Source organism: Chiloscyllium plagiosum, chromosome 11 (assembly GCF_004010195.1).
Source record: "Chiloscyllium plagiosum isolate BGI_BamShark_2017 chromosome 11, ASM401019v2, whole genome shotgun sequence".
Taxonomy (NCBI): Eukaryota; Metazoa; Chordata; class Chondrichthyes; order Orectolobiformes; family Hemiscylliidae; genus Chiloscyllium; species Chiloscyllium plagiosum.
This window is the reverse complement of record NC_057720.1, coordinates 57,948,857-57,967,422: the sequence shown is the minus strand read 5'-3', so window position 1 is coordinate 57,967,422 and position 18,566 is coordinate 57,948,857. Positions and strand designations below refer to the sequence as shown.

At 38.3% G+C, this 18,566-nt stretch overlaps 1 protein-coding gene across 1 annotated transcript in view; it reads left to right on the top strand.

Annotated features, from left to right (window-relative positions):
- The window catches only part of raver2 (ribonucleoprotein, PTB-binding 2), a 107,301-nt gene that overhangs the window by 28,627 nt on the left and 60,108 nt on the right, over positions 1-18,566 (top strand). Inside the window, exons 3-7 of the mRNA XM_043699444.1 lie at positions 1,339-1,808; positions 3,424-3,612; positions 6,841-6,967; positions 10,892-10,974; positions 15,909-16,004. Coding sequence (XP_043555379.1) covers positions 1,339-1,808; positions 3,424-3,612; positions 6,841-6,967; positions 10,892-10,974; positions 15,909-16,004 — 965 coding nt within the window. The remainder of the gene's footprint in view (positions 1-1,338; positions 1,809-3,423; positions 3,613-6,840; positions 6,968-10,891; positions 10,975-15,908; positions 16,005-18,566) is intronic.

Sequence of the window (18,566 nt, the reverse complement as noted above, 5' to 3'; positions counted from 1 at the left end):
TTGTGGTTGGAGTGCCAGGCCTTTAGGAATTCTCTGGCAAGTCTTTGCTTAGCCTCATTTCCCCTCCCCCCACCTTTTCTCAGTCCAAGCCCTCAGACTCAGCACCGCCTTCTTGACCTGCAATCTTCTTCCCGACCTCTCCACCCCCTCTCCGGCCTATCACCCTCACCGTAACCTCCTTCCACCTATCGCATTCCCAACGCCCCTCCCCCAAGTCCCTCCTCCGTACCTTTTATATTAGCTTGCTTGGCACACCCTCCTCACTCCTGAAGAAGGGCTTATGCCTGAAACGTCGATTCTCCTTCTCCTTGGATGCTGCCTGACCTGCTGCACTTTTCCAGCAACACATTTTTAAGCTCTGATCTCCAGCATCAGCTGTCCTCACTTTCTCCTAGTTAAATTTCTGAGTTCTGACTTTATCAGAGCTTGTGGTGCTGATCTTTTGTTCACAGCAGGCAGTGATGTGTAAGCTAAAAACCCCAAATGGAGTGGCATTACAAAACATAAAATTGACGCCTAACAAAGCAAATCTAGAATGTTGCCTGCTTCCACACTGGAGGAATTCTGAGTAGTAATTTTGTGTTTAGTACTTCATTGCCTTGGCCCAAGTTCAGTTTCTGGTCAGGAAATAAAAATTCTGGGGGCGGTTGTAAGATAATGATAGTGTTCCTTTTTCTGAACCAGGAGGCCCAAGTTCAATTCCCACCTGCTTAAGCATGTTTGTAACATGCAGATTGATTAGAAAATGTCTATAAACTGAGATGATATTAAGACTGATGTAACATGCAGTGTCTCCTCTTATTAAAATGAACAGTAGTGATGGGGAATGTTTACTTTTTAAACTTGTTGATACTGAGGCTTAGTTTACTTATCACCTATCATAATTTTAGACTTCAGATTTTTCCATTTAAGTCGGTAAAATCCAAGTAGAGCTCCTGGGTTATCGAGAAATTACTTTTTTTTTCATCTCAAATAACTTATTTATTCAAGTCAAAGTCATAAATATAATTCCCACTCAGTTGTATGATTGTGCTATGGCCTGAAAGTTAGTGTATAGAACCTGTTCTGACAGAAATAACACAGTCACAAAAATGGAATTGTGCAGTGACACAATTTTAAAGCAAGTATTGCCTATTGGTATGCTTGAAAAAGTCCCGCGCTCAGAATATAGGTTTGTTGATAGACAACCTATTATGGCACAAATCTGATTCCTGATTTGAAGGAATTAAGGAAGTATTAATATGGGGAAGGCATTTGATTGTAGATGAATATATATAAGAATGATGAGAGATTGTGGCATAATTCGTGTTCTTGATTAAGTTGGACTTTTTCTTTCAGCTTTTATTACTTTGCTGAATGGAGAACAAGCGCAGGATGTCATTCACAAATTTCATAAGTCCACTTTCCAGGAAAGAGAGATATCTGTTCAACTGCAACCTACTGATAGCTTGCTTTGCATTACCCAGCTACCATTGTCCTACACTCAACAACAGTTTGAAGAGCTGGTCCGCCTTTATGGGAATGTGGAGAGATGTTTCCTGGTTTATAATGAGACTACTGGTCATTCAAAGGGTTACGGTTTTGTCGAATATATGAAGAAGGACTCTGCTGCTCGAGCTAAATCTGAACTTATGGGGAAACAGCTGGGGCCTTGCACACTGTATGTGCAGTGGACAGATGCAGATCATCTCTCAGCTGATTTCCTTCACTCGAAGTGCCTTTGTATAGATAAAATTCCCCACGATTATAAGGACACAACGGAGCTGACAGAACTCTTCTCTCAGATGTTTAAGCCAGTTTTCTGTCAGGTATGTGGACTAGTGAGGGAATGTATTATGGCTGTTTTTGTTCATTGGCATGTACTGATTGCTGTAATTTCAGAAGTTGTAATCTTTTAAGTTGGGTATACAGCATTAAGAATCCTAGTACAAATTGATAACCTTACTTTGTGGCATTGGGGAAACCATGAAAACTTTTGCCTGCAATCTAAAGGATTGCTGTCATCGGTTCACTGTTTTAAATTTCTCATTTTCAGTTTTCTTCTTTTAAACTTGTGTTTTTCAAAATGGAGTGTGACCTTTGTTTTCAAGTTTGCTAATTTTCCGGCAAGAAGTACCCTAACAAAAACTAACTAAATATCAATAATGCTAGTCCATCTTTTGTGCAGGAGCTGACTTGTCATTTGAGTTTTCATTAACAGGAGTGGCAAGAAACAAAATTCAAGAGATGGCATGTGCTTCTTCCATTGATATCACACTCTATTTCAACATCTTCCTCTAAAATATAAAACCATAATGTTCACCCATTTTGGACTTGAGTAGCTTTAATCCTGACCTATTGTCTTTGTCACCCTCTTCTGTTTCTGATGGTTTTTCACACTTTTGCTAAATGTTATATTTGTATTGTTTTTGTCTTGAAAGTCAGAACCCGTAGTAAATGTAGGTTATTTGTGATAGAACTTCTGGGTTGGGGTGAGGTGAAAACATCAGATCATAGCAATAATTTTTTTTGTGATTTTCTTTGCTGCCTTTGGCCTCCATGTAGCTGACTTGGAAATATGGAGTTAGGACAATATTAATGAATACTGGATGATCCAAAATGGTATGATGTAGGTAAAAATGATTTTAGCTTCCCCTCCTCCAAATTTAATATAAGGTTCCTGGGGCAGCAGTAACTTTCCACTCACTATCTTGTTACAGTAGCTGTTCTCCTTATATGCTGAAATTGTAAACACCCACCAACTGTTACATTTTGGCGAAGCACATTGCCTCATCTGATTTTTGTGTGGTATATATGCATACATGCCCTTTTTATTTCAACCTGGATCATACTTTCCCAATCTGGGACACCCTACCTTTTTCCCCTACCTTTTAACCTAAAGGTTCTGACTCTGCCAGAGAGTGGGAATTGGATCAATTTCCAGTGTGTATGACTCAGTCCATTGTTAGATTTACTAACTGAGCCAATACTATTTATTTGAACCCCCCTCATTTACAAAGTCCTGCCTGTTTGTGTTGTGTATGATTGTAATTACAGGACAGGTGAATTTTACAAAGTTTTGTTGTTTCTTTTATAAATATTTTGCTAGGATTTTTGTTTGATTTTGAATAATTGCTGTTTGTATTTGGACTTCTGTTGTTGGAAGTTTATATATCACCTGAACAAGATTATCCAAAGAGGTTGCCATTTTGTTTTTCAGCCATTTTATTAAATTGACTTCTCTAGAAGATTTAAGTTTGCACGTACTTGCCACTTCCTTCATTTACCCAAACTATTCTGCAGTTGCTTGTGGGCAGAGCAGTAACATCTAGTTTGGAAAGAAGCAATGAATTGAGCTAATTTGAAAGTAATCCATTTTACACAATATAACTTGGAAGAGGGAAACAATTTTTTAATGCACTTGTTTGTCTTTTTATCTGTCAGCTTGCCCAGGCCTCAGGTAGCCATCCTTCTTTTGCAGTGGTGGAGTATGAAACTGCAGACCAAGCAGAATTAGTGCAACGATCTACTGATGGAATATTTTTTGGCGGTAGCCAAGCCCGTGTTTCATTTTGTGCACCAGGGCCTCAGGGTCGCAGTACACTTGCAGCACTAATTGCTGCTCAGAGGTTGGTAAGTCAAATGTTTAAATACTTTTTTTTTGGACTGAGGAATTGTATTGTCAAGCTGTATAGAATTGGAGGCATTTTGACTTTGTTTTGTTCTTATTTCAGTAATATTCAGCAATTTCCCTTAATGGAGCTGAATAGCTAGTTTCTGTTTACTTTCAAGTATATTAATCAGATGAGTTGAAGTTGTAAACCTGTGGTTTATAGTTATCATGGTTTTATGCTTGAATGCAATTATATTGCCATCTGCTTATATTACTAAACAAAAACTTGTATAGCTAAAGCAATAGCCTACCAAGACTTGAATAATCTGAGAAATCTGTTGCTTTCCCCCTATCTATCCCCTACCCCTTTTGTTAAAGTACCTATTCGAGACAGCTCAGGAATCTCTGATGGACCTGTAAACCCATCTTGGTTTATCCTGGCGATCGTTCTGTGGTAGTCTGGAATATGAAACTCTTACAGACAGTTCAGTTTGAATTATTACCTTTTTTACCGGTGGCATCAATGTCACACCATAGCATAAACATCTACAAGCCAGGCTTGAACTAAGGTTCTAAAACCATTAGCAGAGTAGCGGTGCCAGCTCTTACCCCTAAGAGTTGTCTCAGGCTGCTACTCCTTGCTGCAAACAAGTTGTCTTTATTCAGAATTTGGTATTAAAATTACAAAAATGCCACATGACATTAATCAGATAAGCAGCAATAAAATGGCAAAAGTTTGCAGAGGAAGAGAAATTCATTGACAGGTCTGAGTACACTTGACTAGTTAAGCTACATCAAAGTAGGAAACCTTGATCCAGCCAGACCCAAATGGCCGATTGCTTTGGCTAGATAACCTTCTATTTAACCGTACATTATAAAGAGGGACTAGTTTAAACTGTGGGAAAGGTCATGAGGTAACTTTGCTCTGCTAACGTGTCCAGTAGCATTGTCCTACAAAATGGCTTTTTCTTTTAAAATCATCTTAGATTCCCAGAATGTGAGTAAAATTCATAACATTCTGGATCTTGAGCTCCAGGAACAACACACAAACATTCAATCCATGACCAGCCAATGTTCACTCAAAACTGTCCACCAGCTTCCATCTTTTCTTTCACTCACTCACACTCACTCACGCGCGCTCACACACCAGTGTCTGTCTCTCCCCTCGCTCTGTACCCCTTACACCCTTCAGTCAGTGAGTGCAATTTGCAGAAAAATGTTTTCCCTCTCACTCACACATGAACATCTTCCAACTTCCTTACTATGCCAGTTTCAGCCTTGGTGTTATCATCGCCTGTAAAGGTAATGAGACATTCACATTCCAGAACAGTCAAGATGAGGGAGTTGAGCTTCAGAAGTTCAAATCTGCTTAATGTGGTATATATGAAAATGTAACAGGATTGTTCTATTACGTGCATATTGCACTCAACTTATTAAATTACAAGTTCCTTTCCTATTGAGTATGAATTTTATTAAGAGTCTTCAATATAAATAGAATACTGATACTAAGAACAGATGTCCCCAATTCTTCAGAACAAATGTGTAATTTAAATTAAAAGGCATGTAAATAGGGAATGGTTAATATTTTAAGAACAAATGCATGTATTACATGTTATGTAAGGAAAATAGTGTTTGACAAGCTGGAGGTTTTGAGAATAGATGAGCGAGAACTCGTGGTTGTAGTGGATTTGGATTTTTGAAGATTTTTAATAAAGTTCAATGTTTGAACTTGTGCAAAATTAAACATGATGAAATTGCACCAAAATATTGTATAGACTGTGAATTGGTTGAAAGACAAGAAACGAAGAATAGGAGTAAGTGGGTTACTTTTGCCATGGGGCACGGCCAGGTTCAGTACTTGGATTCCAATTATTCATGATGTGTATAAATAATTTGGATGAGACTGGAGTGTAATATTTCCAGGTTTGCTGATAATATAAAACTAGGTGGGTTGTGAATGATGGAAGGATGTGTAGAGGCTTTAGAGTGATTTAGACTAGTTGAGTGGACAAATACATGGCAAATTTATTTTCAGGGGACATAATAGCCGAGTAATATTATGTTTCCCCTGGCCATGGGATCCAGAGCATGGGGTCACAATCCTCAGGGAATGCAGTCGAGATTTTCTCACTAGTGGCATTCAATGCCATGGTTCTGTGGAGGACAAATCGCCCAATATTTTTAAGTGGAATCCTACAAACTAAGGGTATTAAAGTGTATGGAGCAAGAGCAGGTTTATGGTGTTGAGATGGCGAATTAGCCAGGATAATATTGAATGTGAAGTGGGTTCAGTGGGCCAATTGGTCCACTCCTCCCCCTAATTTCTATTGCTTCATTCTTGACTCCTCATAATTAATTTGTCTATGTCCAAATGCAAAAGACCTGGTCAAAACCCAGGTCTGGGCTGCCACACAAGTCCCAGCCAATGACTCTCTCCATCAAGAGAGAATCTAACCATCTCACCTTTTTTGACATTCTATGGCAGTATCATCAATTCCTCTCTTTTCCCCCCACTCCAAAAAAAACCCAGCAACATCCTGGAGGTTACCATTAACCAGATACTGTACTGGACTAACCATATAAATTCTGTGATTACTAGAGCAGGTCAGAGGCTAGAAATCCTGCAGCAACTAACTTGCTTCCTAACTCCCTAAAGCTGTTCACCATTTACAAGGCACAAGTAAGGAATGTAATACAGTACTCCCCACTTGGCTGGATAAGTTTTCTAACAACATTCAAGAAACTTGACACCACGCAGGACAAAGCATCCCTATTGGCACCACATTCAGAAACATGTATTCCCTCCGACATAGATGATCAGTAACAGCAATGTGCATAATCTATACGATGCACTGCGGAAATTCGTCAAGGCTCTTTATCACCTTTCAACACACAACCTCCTTCATCTAGAAGGAAAAGGGCAGTAGGTAATATGGGAGCACCACCACCTACAAGTTCTTCTCGAAGCCATTTGCTATCCTGACTTGGAAATATGTGGCCATTCCTTCAATGTTGCTGGAACTTCCTCCTCAACAGCATTGTGGGCATACCAATAATAAATGAAATTTAGCAATTCAAGAAGCCAGTTCGCCATTCAAGGGCAGCCAGGTTGGATCAGTCAGTATCCATGCTCAAGTCTCGCAAATTAATAAAATAAAGGAACTAATTTATTTATGTGAAACTTTCTACGATGCATTTGTCATTAAAAAGATTGGATATGTAGCTCACCTAAAATTTTTCTTTTGAAGTTGCTGAACAGCAGGAAGGGCCTTCTTCCAGAACCTAACCCGCTACAGATTTTAAACAGCTTGGGTAATCCTGCTGCATTGCAGTTACTACTGAGGCCTTACCTCCATGGTTATGCTGGCAAGCAAAGTGAGTATTCTTTCTTGGTGAAGTAATTCCTGTGACCTTGTGATTTTTGTTTTGAACTCTTAACAGGATGCACTTCGCAAAGTTTACTTCACAAGGTCATTCATAGCTTCATCTGACTCATTTGAATGTTTTAATTTCTAAGTAGCTTTTTAAACTTAAGAGTTTTGGTGGGCAAAAGGGTTTGAAAGAATTCAGCATTTAGAAGGCACAAATAAGCACTTTTTTTCCCATGTTTGTTCATTTACTTTTGAATTCTTCACATGGAATTTAATTAAACCATATCTAATAAGAAAGCTTGTACCTTGAGCTGTAAAATTCATAGTGTAGAGTAATGAAATTCAGCCGATATTTTGTGCTGACCTTTATTAGAGCAATCTAGAACTACCATTTTGTTTTCGCCACAACATTGTATTGTACTATAATAATTCTAATATTTATGCAACTTTAAAAAGTGCTTATGTTTCTGCCTTAATCACCAGGAGTTACATTCCATGGTTCATTAATCTATTGCATAAATGCATTTTCAAAGTTCCTTGTTAACCTTTGGAAGTATTTAACTTGATGCTTGCTGTCACTGACTTCCCAACCAGTGAAAATATCCTCCTTTGTTCAATTTATCAAAAACACTTTGTAATCTCCTAAGCTTCTACTCATTTATCACCTTGTCCTATGATTCCAGTAACTTTTTTGATTTTTTCTATTAAACATTTTAACTTCCCATTTCTGGCATTTTCTTGGTGAACCTCTTAACATTTTCTGATGCACTGATGTTTTCTGTCTAATGGAGCATCCAGAATTGCAAGTACTACTGTAACTGTGGGCTGATCTGTATTTTGTCCAGATTTATCATGAATTCTTATATCCTTATACTCCTGACTCCTATTTTCATTTTTCCCTATCTGCATTCAAACTTCCAGCTAGTTATATTCTTGACCATTTTGATCTGTGTAATCTATATCCTCTTTGTAGTAAGACCATCAGAAATTAGATCAGGAATAGACTGGTCCCTCATCTGCTGTGCCATTGAATAGGATCATAGTTGATATGACGTTCCTCAAACCCAGTTTCCTGCATTTCCCCATAACTCTTGATTCACTTACTGACCAAGAACATATTTATCTCCGCTTTCAATGTACGCGTGGACTCTGCCCCACAGCTCTCTGTGGCAGGAAATTCCAAAGACCATCAACCTTCTGAGAGAAGCTCCTTCTCATCTCAGTCTTAAGTTGGTGTCCCTTAATTCTGAGACTACACCCTCTGGTCTTAGAGTCTCCAAGAAAGACATTAAATTGTCTTTTGATTAAATGAATGTACTCATTCCCTTAACTTTTCCTATCAAAATATAAAGACCTATTCATTCCACAAGCAGGTCTTTGTTTTTCTGAGGTCTTTTATGATCCCTCTGCTCTGTGTTGATTTTTGCTTTGTCGTCCTGTTTAAATTCTCTGGTTACAAGAGCAGATTGGCAGCTAGTAATCCTGCAGCAAGTAACTTGCCTCCTGTCCACCATATCCAGATGCAAATCTGAAGGTAATCTAATCTCTGTGGGAAACTGTCTCTAAACACTTCTTTCATGAATATGTTTTTAATCCATTCTATATCCCATACTGTGATTTGTTACATTTCCTCAAGTTCTATATGGTTGATGTTTTCAACAACTGTCTTGAAACATTTCACTGCATTCTGACAATTCACCTACAGTACATCTGTGAATATGCTTCATCTTTAACAAGCAAACAATCAGAAAAATACTTGTGAACATTTTTATCCTTGTACGTGTTTGCCGGAGGTTCCATTGCGATTTCCCATCATCTTTATAACACCAACTTTGGTGCTTGAGAAATCTGTCACATGAATAACCCAAACATTTGAAGTTCTCGTGTTTGTCTGCATGCGTTCAATGTAGTGTCAAACAAACAGAACGTTTAGACTTGCATATACACTCCAGTCACAAAATCTCATGGCATATTGAGCACAAAGCCCCTTTTTAAGTAAAAACTGTGGATTCCTAATTTCAGAAATGAAAACAGAAATTGCTGGAAAATAACTCAGCAGAGCTGGTGCTATCTATGAAGAGTAAGCAGGGTCACCAGACCTGAAATGTTAACTCTGCTGTCTCTGCACAGATGCTGCTGGATCTGCTGAGTTTTTTTTCCAGTAATTTTGTGTTTTTGTTGAATCATTTTAAAGTTGGTAAGTACACATGGTCATGCATTGATCACACAATAAGAGGCGTTGTTGAGTTTTTTGTGTTTTATATACAACAATTTTTTTCACTTAGGTGGGGATCAGATCTCTTACTTTGTTAGACTCCATCACTAATGTGATCCAAGGACAATAGCACAAATAGGTCTGAGAGATGATCTGCAGAACGGATGCTCTAAGAAACCATGCTCAAACTGGAGCTGCTAGTTACGAGCTAATAGTTTAATATTTCTCAATCTCGTACTTCTTTAAAACATTTGGGTCAATGGGCTGAGAAGTAGCGGATGGAATTTAATTTGGATGAATGTGAGGTATTGCATTTTCGTAAGACAAATAAGGACAGAATTTGTACAATTAATGATTGGGCCCTGGGTATTGTTTTGGAACAGAGGCCTAGGAGTTCAGGTACATAATTCTTTGAAATTTGCTTCACATGTGAATCAGTGATTAAGGTGATGTTTAGCACACTTGCCTTCATTGCTCAGACCTTTTGCATATTAGAGTTGGTATGTCATGTTAAGGTTGTGCAGAACATTGAGGCCTCCCTTCTGGAGTACTGTGTGCAGTTCTGGTCGCCCTCTTATAGGAAGGATATTTTTTAACTGTAGCAGATTCAGAAAAGATTTATCAGGATCTTTCTGGGAATGGAGAGTTTGAGATATAAAAATATTTGAGAGAGATTGGGACTTTCTTCAATGAATTGTAGGAGATTCAGGGGTAACCTTATTGAGATTTATAAGATCATGAGGGACATAGATAAAGTGAATGACAAGGGTGTTTTTCCTTAGGTGGGGGGAATTCAATACAAGTGGGCATATTTTTAAGGTGAGAGGAGAAAGAATTAAAACTGACATATGGGGCAACTTTATTTACGCACACTGTGTGGAATGACCTGCTGACCGGATTCATTTCTCCCATTAACCAACCAGGTTGCACCCTCTACATGTGTTCACCTATCCCCACTTCACCACCCTGCCCCACCACCCCTTTATCAGCAGCTACCCCCACACCCACCCTCGGTCCTGAAAAAGGGTTACACCCGAAACATTGACTTCTCCACCTACTGATGTTGCCTGGCTTGCTGTGTTCTTGCAGCCTCCTGTGTATTTTGGATTCCAGCATCTGCAGTTTTTCTCTCTAGAGGAAGTGGTGGATGCAAGTACAGTTAGAATGTTTCAGACATTTGGGTAAGAACATGAATAGCAAATGAGGGATATGGGCCAAGCATAGGCAAATGGGGCTAGTTTAGTTTAGGGACATGGTTGGCGTGAACTAGTTGGACCAAAGGGTCTGTTTCCATACTGTATGACTCAATAAGGCACCAAAATTAAGGATTGGATGAAACTCTGTCAGCTTGATAAACTTGAATGTGGTCTCCACTGACTCAGTAGGAAGAAACAAAGGAATTGTTCTGATGTTTCACATGATAGGAAAAAAAGCTCACATGTGATTATTATTATGACAAGTGCTGAGATGGCTTGACAACATTCACTCTATAGGGTCATCAAAAATGCATTGTTGTTCTGGACATATGGAGGGGTGCTAATATCCGTTTGTAAGGTTTTATGCCATTTAAGAAAAAAGTATTTTCTATACTCCATAATTGTACAATTTGGAATAATGATTTTGCCTCCTTTTTTTTAAGATGATTAGATTGTGAACTACATACAAGCAAATTATTTCTTCAAGTTAACCTGTAATCTGATATGATCTCTCTAGATATTTTGGGAAATACTAGCAACATGCCAGTTCTGCCAAATCCTGCATTGACTGCAGCCCTGCTTCAGATAAATCAAACACAGGTAATTTCAATGAGAAACTATGCTTTTAGAAATGTATTCAAACGTATAAAGCATACTTTGGATAATTGCAGGCAGTGCATTCAAGCTTAGAGTCTGGTTGAATTGTCAGATATAAGCTAGTGACATTCTGCTCGACCTTGTCCTGGGCAGATTCCTTTAATAAAAGTTGGCAGGCAGTTTTTGGTCTAGTGCATGTGACATGACACTAACTTTGGTAGGATGAGGGGTTCCCATGGTGCTTCATTTTCATATAATCTTGTGGAGATTTTAGGAATCCAAGCACACCGCATGCCATCAGTTACTTTGAAATGTTGTGACTGTTATCTGAAATTTCTAATTGTGTATTGTTGGGGGGAAAATAATACATTTTGTCAAAGTCATTTGTCTTTATTTATTAGGGCAATTTACAAGATACCCCAAAATAAAGGGAAATCAATATTTTGAGAAGAAAATGCTGATTGGTTGGCAAATAGACTATGGTAAAAGCATTGTTATGCAAATGCACCACTTAATGATGACTGGCTGTTTAACTTTGTTTAAATTTTAAACCAGGCAGAATAAGAAAGGAAACAGAATAGTTGGCACCATATTCTAATGAAACTGGTGCAGTATGGTTCAGAAAAGATTTACAAGGATGTTGCCAGGGTTTGGAGGATTTGAGCTATAGGGAGAGGCTTAACAGGCTAGGGCTGTTTTTGCTGGAGTGTCGGAGGTTGAGGGGTGACCTTATGGAGGTTTACAAAATTATGAGGGGCATGGATAGGATAAATAGACAAAGTCTTTTCCCTGGGATAGGGGAGTCCAGAACTAGAGGGCATGGGTTTTGCGTGAGAGGGGAAAGATATAAAAGAGACCTAAGGGGCAACTTTCTCACAGAGGGTGGTACATGTATGGAATGAGCCACCAGAAGAAGTGAGGGCGGCTGGTACAATTTCAGCATTTTAAAGGCATTTGGATGGGTAAATGAATAGCAAAGGTTTGAAGGGATGTGGGCCGGGTGCTGGCAGCTGGGACTAGATTGGGTTGGGATATCTGGTCGGCATGGACGGGTTGGACTGAAGGTCTGTTTCCATTCTGTACATCTCTATGACTCTGTCTACATGGTCTTTTTGTTACAATGAATAGAACCCTGCTTAGCTTCCAGTGCACCTCCAAGTGCAACATTATGGGTTCTATTGGCAATTCTAAGTAGTTGTGGTCAGAATACTTTGCGTACTCGGTTATGTTGTAAATTTTGCCCAATTGCAGAAATGTTCTAATGTTGGACACTGAGTTTTTCAAGAGAAGACTAGTTAAGTATGGTCAGACCTTTCTTGCAAATATCTAATGATATGAAAATCTATGTTTAAAAAAAAATATATGTTTTTGATGCGAACTACTAATCTTTGGGGTGTATGGCCTATATACCTTGCATCTCACCAGCACTAAAATTCACTTACTTTATTATTCATTTGTGTAATAGGCAGGCTGTCTTTCTTTTGTGTGGCATCCTGTAAGTGGTGGTCATTGCTTGTCCTGCACCAGCTAACTTTGTCTGTTGCTCAAAAATGTTTGAGTTATCTTACTCTTCCTAATCTGAGGTAGACTGGCAGTTTTCAGGATTTAACGGGATGGCGTTAAGCCTGTTAATTGTTTGGTATGGTAGACAGCCAGAAATGATCTGATCCTTACCCTATAGAATGACGTTATTCCACTTCCCCAATTGGGCATTTGCTAAATAATCCTGCATGTGTGGAAAATTATGCTAATATCCAATTTAGGATTATCAGTTGGCCTTGCATTATAGCACGCTTGTGTGTACTTAATATTGTGTGTATAATAACATTAATACACAAAGCCCTCCTTTTTAAAATCTATTCATTTTTCCTGTTGCAATGCAGTAAAATAGGTGATGGCCACTTCTCAGACTAACGTCTGAGACAGTCAACCTGACTGGTTTAAAATTGAAACAAAAACCTGCTATTTAACTGTCAGTCATCATTAACTGGTTCAAGCTCCATGGCAATGCATCAACCAGGCAGTGCACTCCATTTCTACACTAAATATTGTTTTCCATTTACTTTGGGATTTCTTCTGGATTGTCCTGATGAGTGAAAGACAAAAGCTTGAACAATTTTTTTTCCTGCAATACTGAAGTCCTGTTTTTCATTTATGTAATATCCAATGGACAATTTAATTGATCCCAATGCAATTTTGTAAATAACAAAATTAGATTGCAAAATGAAACATTCACTTTAAAATTGTTCTGCCAACCATTTGGTAATTGCCTTCTGTCCCTTCTTATGCAATGCTCTTTTGTCAATTCCCATGCTTGGCTAGGGAGGAAAATATCTATTTCTTTAATTACTCACGAAACCCCCAAGAATCTGTTTTTCTTTGAAGAATTCTTCTGCCACGAAGAAAAATTGGTATAATGGCTTTGTTTTCTCAAATGGCTAATTTCTTGCTTGCCTAGAGATGCACTTATATTTCCTTGTAGGCCACTCTAACAATACTGCTGACTGGGAGGAGATATGATCCAAGACTAGAGCTATTACCTGACGACGAATTTTGACCAGCACGAATGTGTATCTTGATCAAAATGTGCGCATAGCGACATGTGCAATGGTGTCAGAAAGTTTTTTTAAAAGAAGTTTTTTTTCCTTGAAGTCTGAAGTACATTTTCACCTGTAGTGAAATATTTTGCCATTCTTCCTTCATTGGCTCCCATCCACCCCTTCTCTCCTGCCTTCTCACTCACCCGCCTCCTCTCTATCCAAGAAGTTTTCATTTAATTACATGCTGAGTGAATATCAGTATACCATATGATGTGGGATTAGTATAAAATCACGTACCTTCTGGCCCATTTCCTTCATCTAATCATTAGTCAGTGAATCATTAATGAACAGTTGTGACTGAGAGTTCTTAATTTTGCTCTTTCATCTTGGTCGTTTTTTTTCCATTCTCCTCCATAAGCTAGCCAAAGAGGTTAAGAGTATGCTGAAAGAAAAAGCCAAAGTCAGTAATTGACTTGAAGATTGGGATAAATTCAGAAGCTCAGAAGATTTAAAAAGATTATGAAGACAAAAAATAAACTGAGGGCAAACTAGTGAGGGAATATTTAAAAAATGACGAGTTTCTTTAAATATCTAAGAATAGAGAGGTCAAAATGAACATCCATTCAGAAAATGAAACTGGGAGACCATTTTTGGGAACAAGGAAACAATAAGGAGTTAAACAGAGATTTTGCATCAGTCTTTGCAGGGAACATCCTTCGACCACCCCGTTAATATTAAAGAATATGGGGAAGGAATTGAGGACCATCACCATTACTAGAGTAGTGGTATTCGGCACACTAATAGGGCTAAAGGCAGGTAAGTTACCTGGCCCTGCATCCTAGGATTGTAAAATAAGTAACTACAGAGACAGTGGATGCCTTAGTTGCAATTTTCTAAAATGGATTCTGAAAAACAGTTAATGTGGCAACCCTGTTCATAAAGGGTGGATGCAAAAAGTGGGTAACTAACTATTGGCTAATTAGCTGAATATCAATTGTATTGGAATTGTTACTTAAGGAACAAATAGCAGAACTTTGGAAAATCATGGTCTAATCAAGTAGAGTCAGCATGGCTTCATGAAAGACTAATGGTGTCTGATTAATTTGGAGTTTTTTGAAGTCTGAACCAGAGTGAATAAATGTGTTGTACTTGGAATTTGGGATGGTACTAGACAAGATACTTCACGAAAGTTTGTACTAAGAGCCCATGGTGTTGGATAGCTTGGATAGAGAGTTGGTCATGACCAGGGAATAGTGAGTGGGAATAAGGGGTACTTGTTGCACGTTTCCAACCTGAATGAGTTGCATTCCACAGGGATCAGTGCTGGGATTGTAACTGTTTGCAATATATGTTAATGACTTGGAGGGATGGAATGATTGTACTGCAGCCAAACTAGCAGAACGCAAGTAGGTGGAAAGGCAACTTGAGAGGGATACAAACAGTTCAGAATGATATTCTAGGTTAAATAAGCGGGCTAAAAGTTGGCAAATAGAGTATAATGTGGGAAAATGTTACTCATTTTTGAAGACAACAAAAGAACAAGATGTTATTTAAATGGAGGGAGACTGCAGAAAGCTGCAACACAAAGGAACTTTGGGGTTATTGTGCATGAAGCACAAAGCTAGCACACCAGGTGCAGCAGGTAGCCAGAAAGGCTGATGGAATGTTGGTCCTTATTTTGAGTTGAAGAGCAGGAAAGTCTTCCTGCAGCTTTACAAGGTGCTGGTGAGCACACACATGGAACACTGAGCAGGTTTCGTCCCCTTATTTAAGGAAAAATATCATGTTATTGGAGGCAGGTCAGAGGAGCTTCGCTAAGGAGATCCTTGGTGTGGAGGGATTGTCTTACGAGCAAAGTTTAAATACTTTAGGACTGTACTCACTGGAATTTAGACGAATGAGCAGTGATCTCATTGAAACACAGGATTCTGAAGAGGTTTAATGGTAAATGCTGAGGATGTTTCTCTTCCCGAGTGTGTCAAGGGCCAGAGGGCATAGTCTCAGAATTAAGAGGTGCCAATTTAAGATTGAGACAGAAGAATATCTTGAGGTCTTGAGTCTTTGGAACTCATTTTCATAGAGAGCTGTGGGGATAGCGTCCTTGTGTATATTTAAAGTTGACACAGATCCTTGATTATAAAGGAAATCAGCTTATGGGAAAAGGGCAGGAAAGTGGAAATGAGGAATGTTGGTTCAATCCTGTAATCTTACTAAATGGGGGAGTAGGCTTAAGGCGCTGACTGGCCTACTTCTGTCCCTATTTCTTATGGCCTTATTCCTTGACCTCTGGCTGCAAGCAAAGTTTTGTTCCTATGCTATGTTACTATAAGACTTGGATTAATTTGGTTTACATGTCATCTGTGTTGTGTGTCCAATTTCATTTTAATTTCTTATTAGAATGCTGTGTTGGGAAATGGACTGTTTCAGAATCTAATGCGAATGCAGGCAGCACAACAGATGCTCGTAAACAAGGAGAATCCAGCAATCAACAATGTGAGTTATTGTTTAGATTATAGCTGACATAATCTCAAATTTTTAACTGTATTTATATTATTATGTTAGTTCTCGGTGCTGTTTTGTTCTTGCCACTCACCCATTTCTCCTGAATGCATAAACTTGTGCATTAGCATAATTGCGCAGGTCTTGCAGGTAAATGCAATGGCCTTTGCGTAAAGTTGATTGAATGTGTTGGCAGGGTTATCAGCTGGGGGAGATAGGAAGGAAACTTTTGAACCACCCGCTGATGTCTCATTTACATTTTTCAGACATTGAGTTTGCCATACTTTTTAGATGCACACAGATGTTTAAGTCTTATGACAATTTTACATATTTGTATTTTATTCCTGTGATGGAGAATTCTGTTCTACATGTGTTATGGACCAGACCAGACCCCTTAAAATATTTTAAGAAGAAGGTAACCTAGATTTTAGATTAGATTAGATTACATTACAGTGTGGAAACAGGCCCTTCGGCCCAACAAGTCCACACCGACCCGCCGAAGCGCAACCCACCCATACCCCTACATTTACCCCTTACGTAACACTATGGGCAATTTAGCATGGCCAATTCACCTGACCTGCATATCTTTGGACTGAGAGGAAACCGGATCACCCGGAGAAAACCCATGCAGACACGCGGAGAACGTGCAAACTCCACACCTGAGGCGGGAATTGAACCCGGGTCTCTGGCACTGTGAGGCAGCAGTGCTAACCACTGTGCCTAGGTACTGACTTTTTTGTATTTTGAAGGTAGATGTGAAAGGTGTGTTCCAGATGTGATGCAACTGGTCAAACCACTTGATTTTAAGCAAAACAATTTATTTAAATGCTATGGTTAAAATGCAAACAAAAGAAAGAGGAATTTAGAATAACTTAACTGTTGGAAAGCTTAACCGAATAATGGATATGGTACTTATCACTAATTAACTGTTCTAACATCCCATAAATATACCCCTTGGCAAAAAGGTAAATTCAGACATCGATTCTTACATGCAGCCCTCTGGTACAGGAGAAAACGCATCATGAGATTTCAGAAAGTAGCAGCGAGGAATCATTTTACTGAAACTCCAACCCGTCTGGGACTGTAAAAGCTTTTAACTGCTACGGTTTAAAAACTAGCAAGCCTGGATCTGAAAGAATCAGCCACTTCCCTTCCATTGTTACAATTTTTTTTTTTAAAGACTAAAGGCCTCAAACTATCGACTTAGGCCATCTCCAGTAGCCATTTTGGCACCTCTGCCGTTACAACCTCTCTTTTAAAAAAAAAACCCTGGACTAAATAACCTTTTTAAAGTGACAGTGTGGTCACACAAGACATTATCATCCTCTGACTCTTATATAAACAGATGTGGGCGGGGTGGGGGAGCGAATAGTAATTCATTGTCTTTTTAAAACTAATTTTTGTTACTTGCCAGCTTCAGATAAGTGTGTTTTGGGATATAATTAAACCTCTCCTAAAATCATTTTTGCTCTTGGTGATCATAATAATGACTTCCTATTCTCAATATCTTGAAGTGCTTATTCTTGCCTTAAGATTCAGCTAAATTTTGATAATGCACTAGAAAATTAACCAGCCCTGTCTAACAAATGCCTTTCACAATGTGTCAGTATCCTCTTGTATACAAGTGATAAAGCGTCAACCTTTTGGTCTTGTTCTAAATTGAAAAAAATCAAACAGTTTATATTTGTCATAGCTCTTCAGAGACTGCATTCTTGAACCAACAATATTTTTAAAAATATCAATTCTGAAGCTCCTAATCTTTTGAAAGTAACTTTTTCAGACACCACAAAATGTTCCTTCCTTTAAAGGAAGCTGGTGATGAATAACTCTTTTACTTGAGATTTTCTGGATTTTAAATATGTAATCTTTGATCAAAGCAAAAAACAGGCAGTCAGGGTTAGTAAGTATTGATATCATAACAGATTTTCTGCGAAATGTTGATTATATGGTAGAATTTTATATTTGGCTTTTTTGATGTGGTTAAGTGCAAAACCAGGATCTTAAATTTAAACAAAAAATTGCAAAAGCCCGAGGATTGATTTGCCTCAAGTAGATTGGAAAAGTTCAATTAAAAAAGATAATGGTTTTGTAATGGTGGATTTTCAATAAATATAAACATTTATTTAAGAAATTAAATCTCTAAAGCAGAAGACATCTAACTATCATTCCTGTGGAAGCTAAGTATAATATTAGGTTAAAAGAGCATCATGTTGCCTAAATGAGTACTAATCTTGAGGATTGGAAGAATTTTTGCGATTGAAAAAATCATTAGGGAGAAAATAGAATGAGAAATTAAGAATTACAGCATGTATGTACAAAGTAAGTAGTGCATTCTTGGAGACAGAGCCAGCAGCAATTATAATGGGGAGTTAATAGATAAAAAGGAAACAGTGAATGAAATGAATAATATTTTGTTTCGGTTTTCACTAAAGGGATACAAAAAAATTACATGTATAGCTCTAAATCAGGAGGAAGGAAGAGAGGAACTTGAAGAAATTGCAATCATAAGAGAAGTGGTATGAAGCAAACTAATAGAGTTGCAGGCTGAAAAGTCTC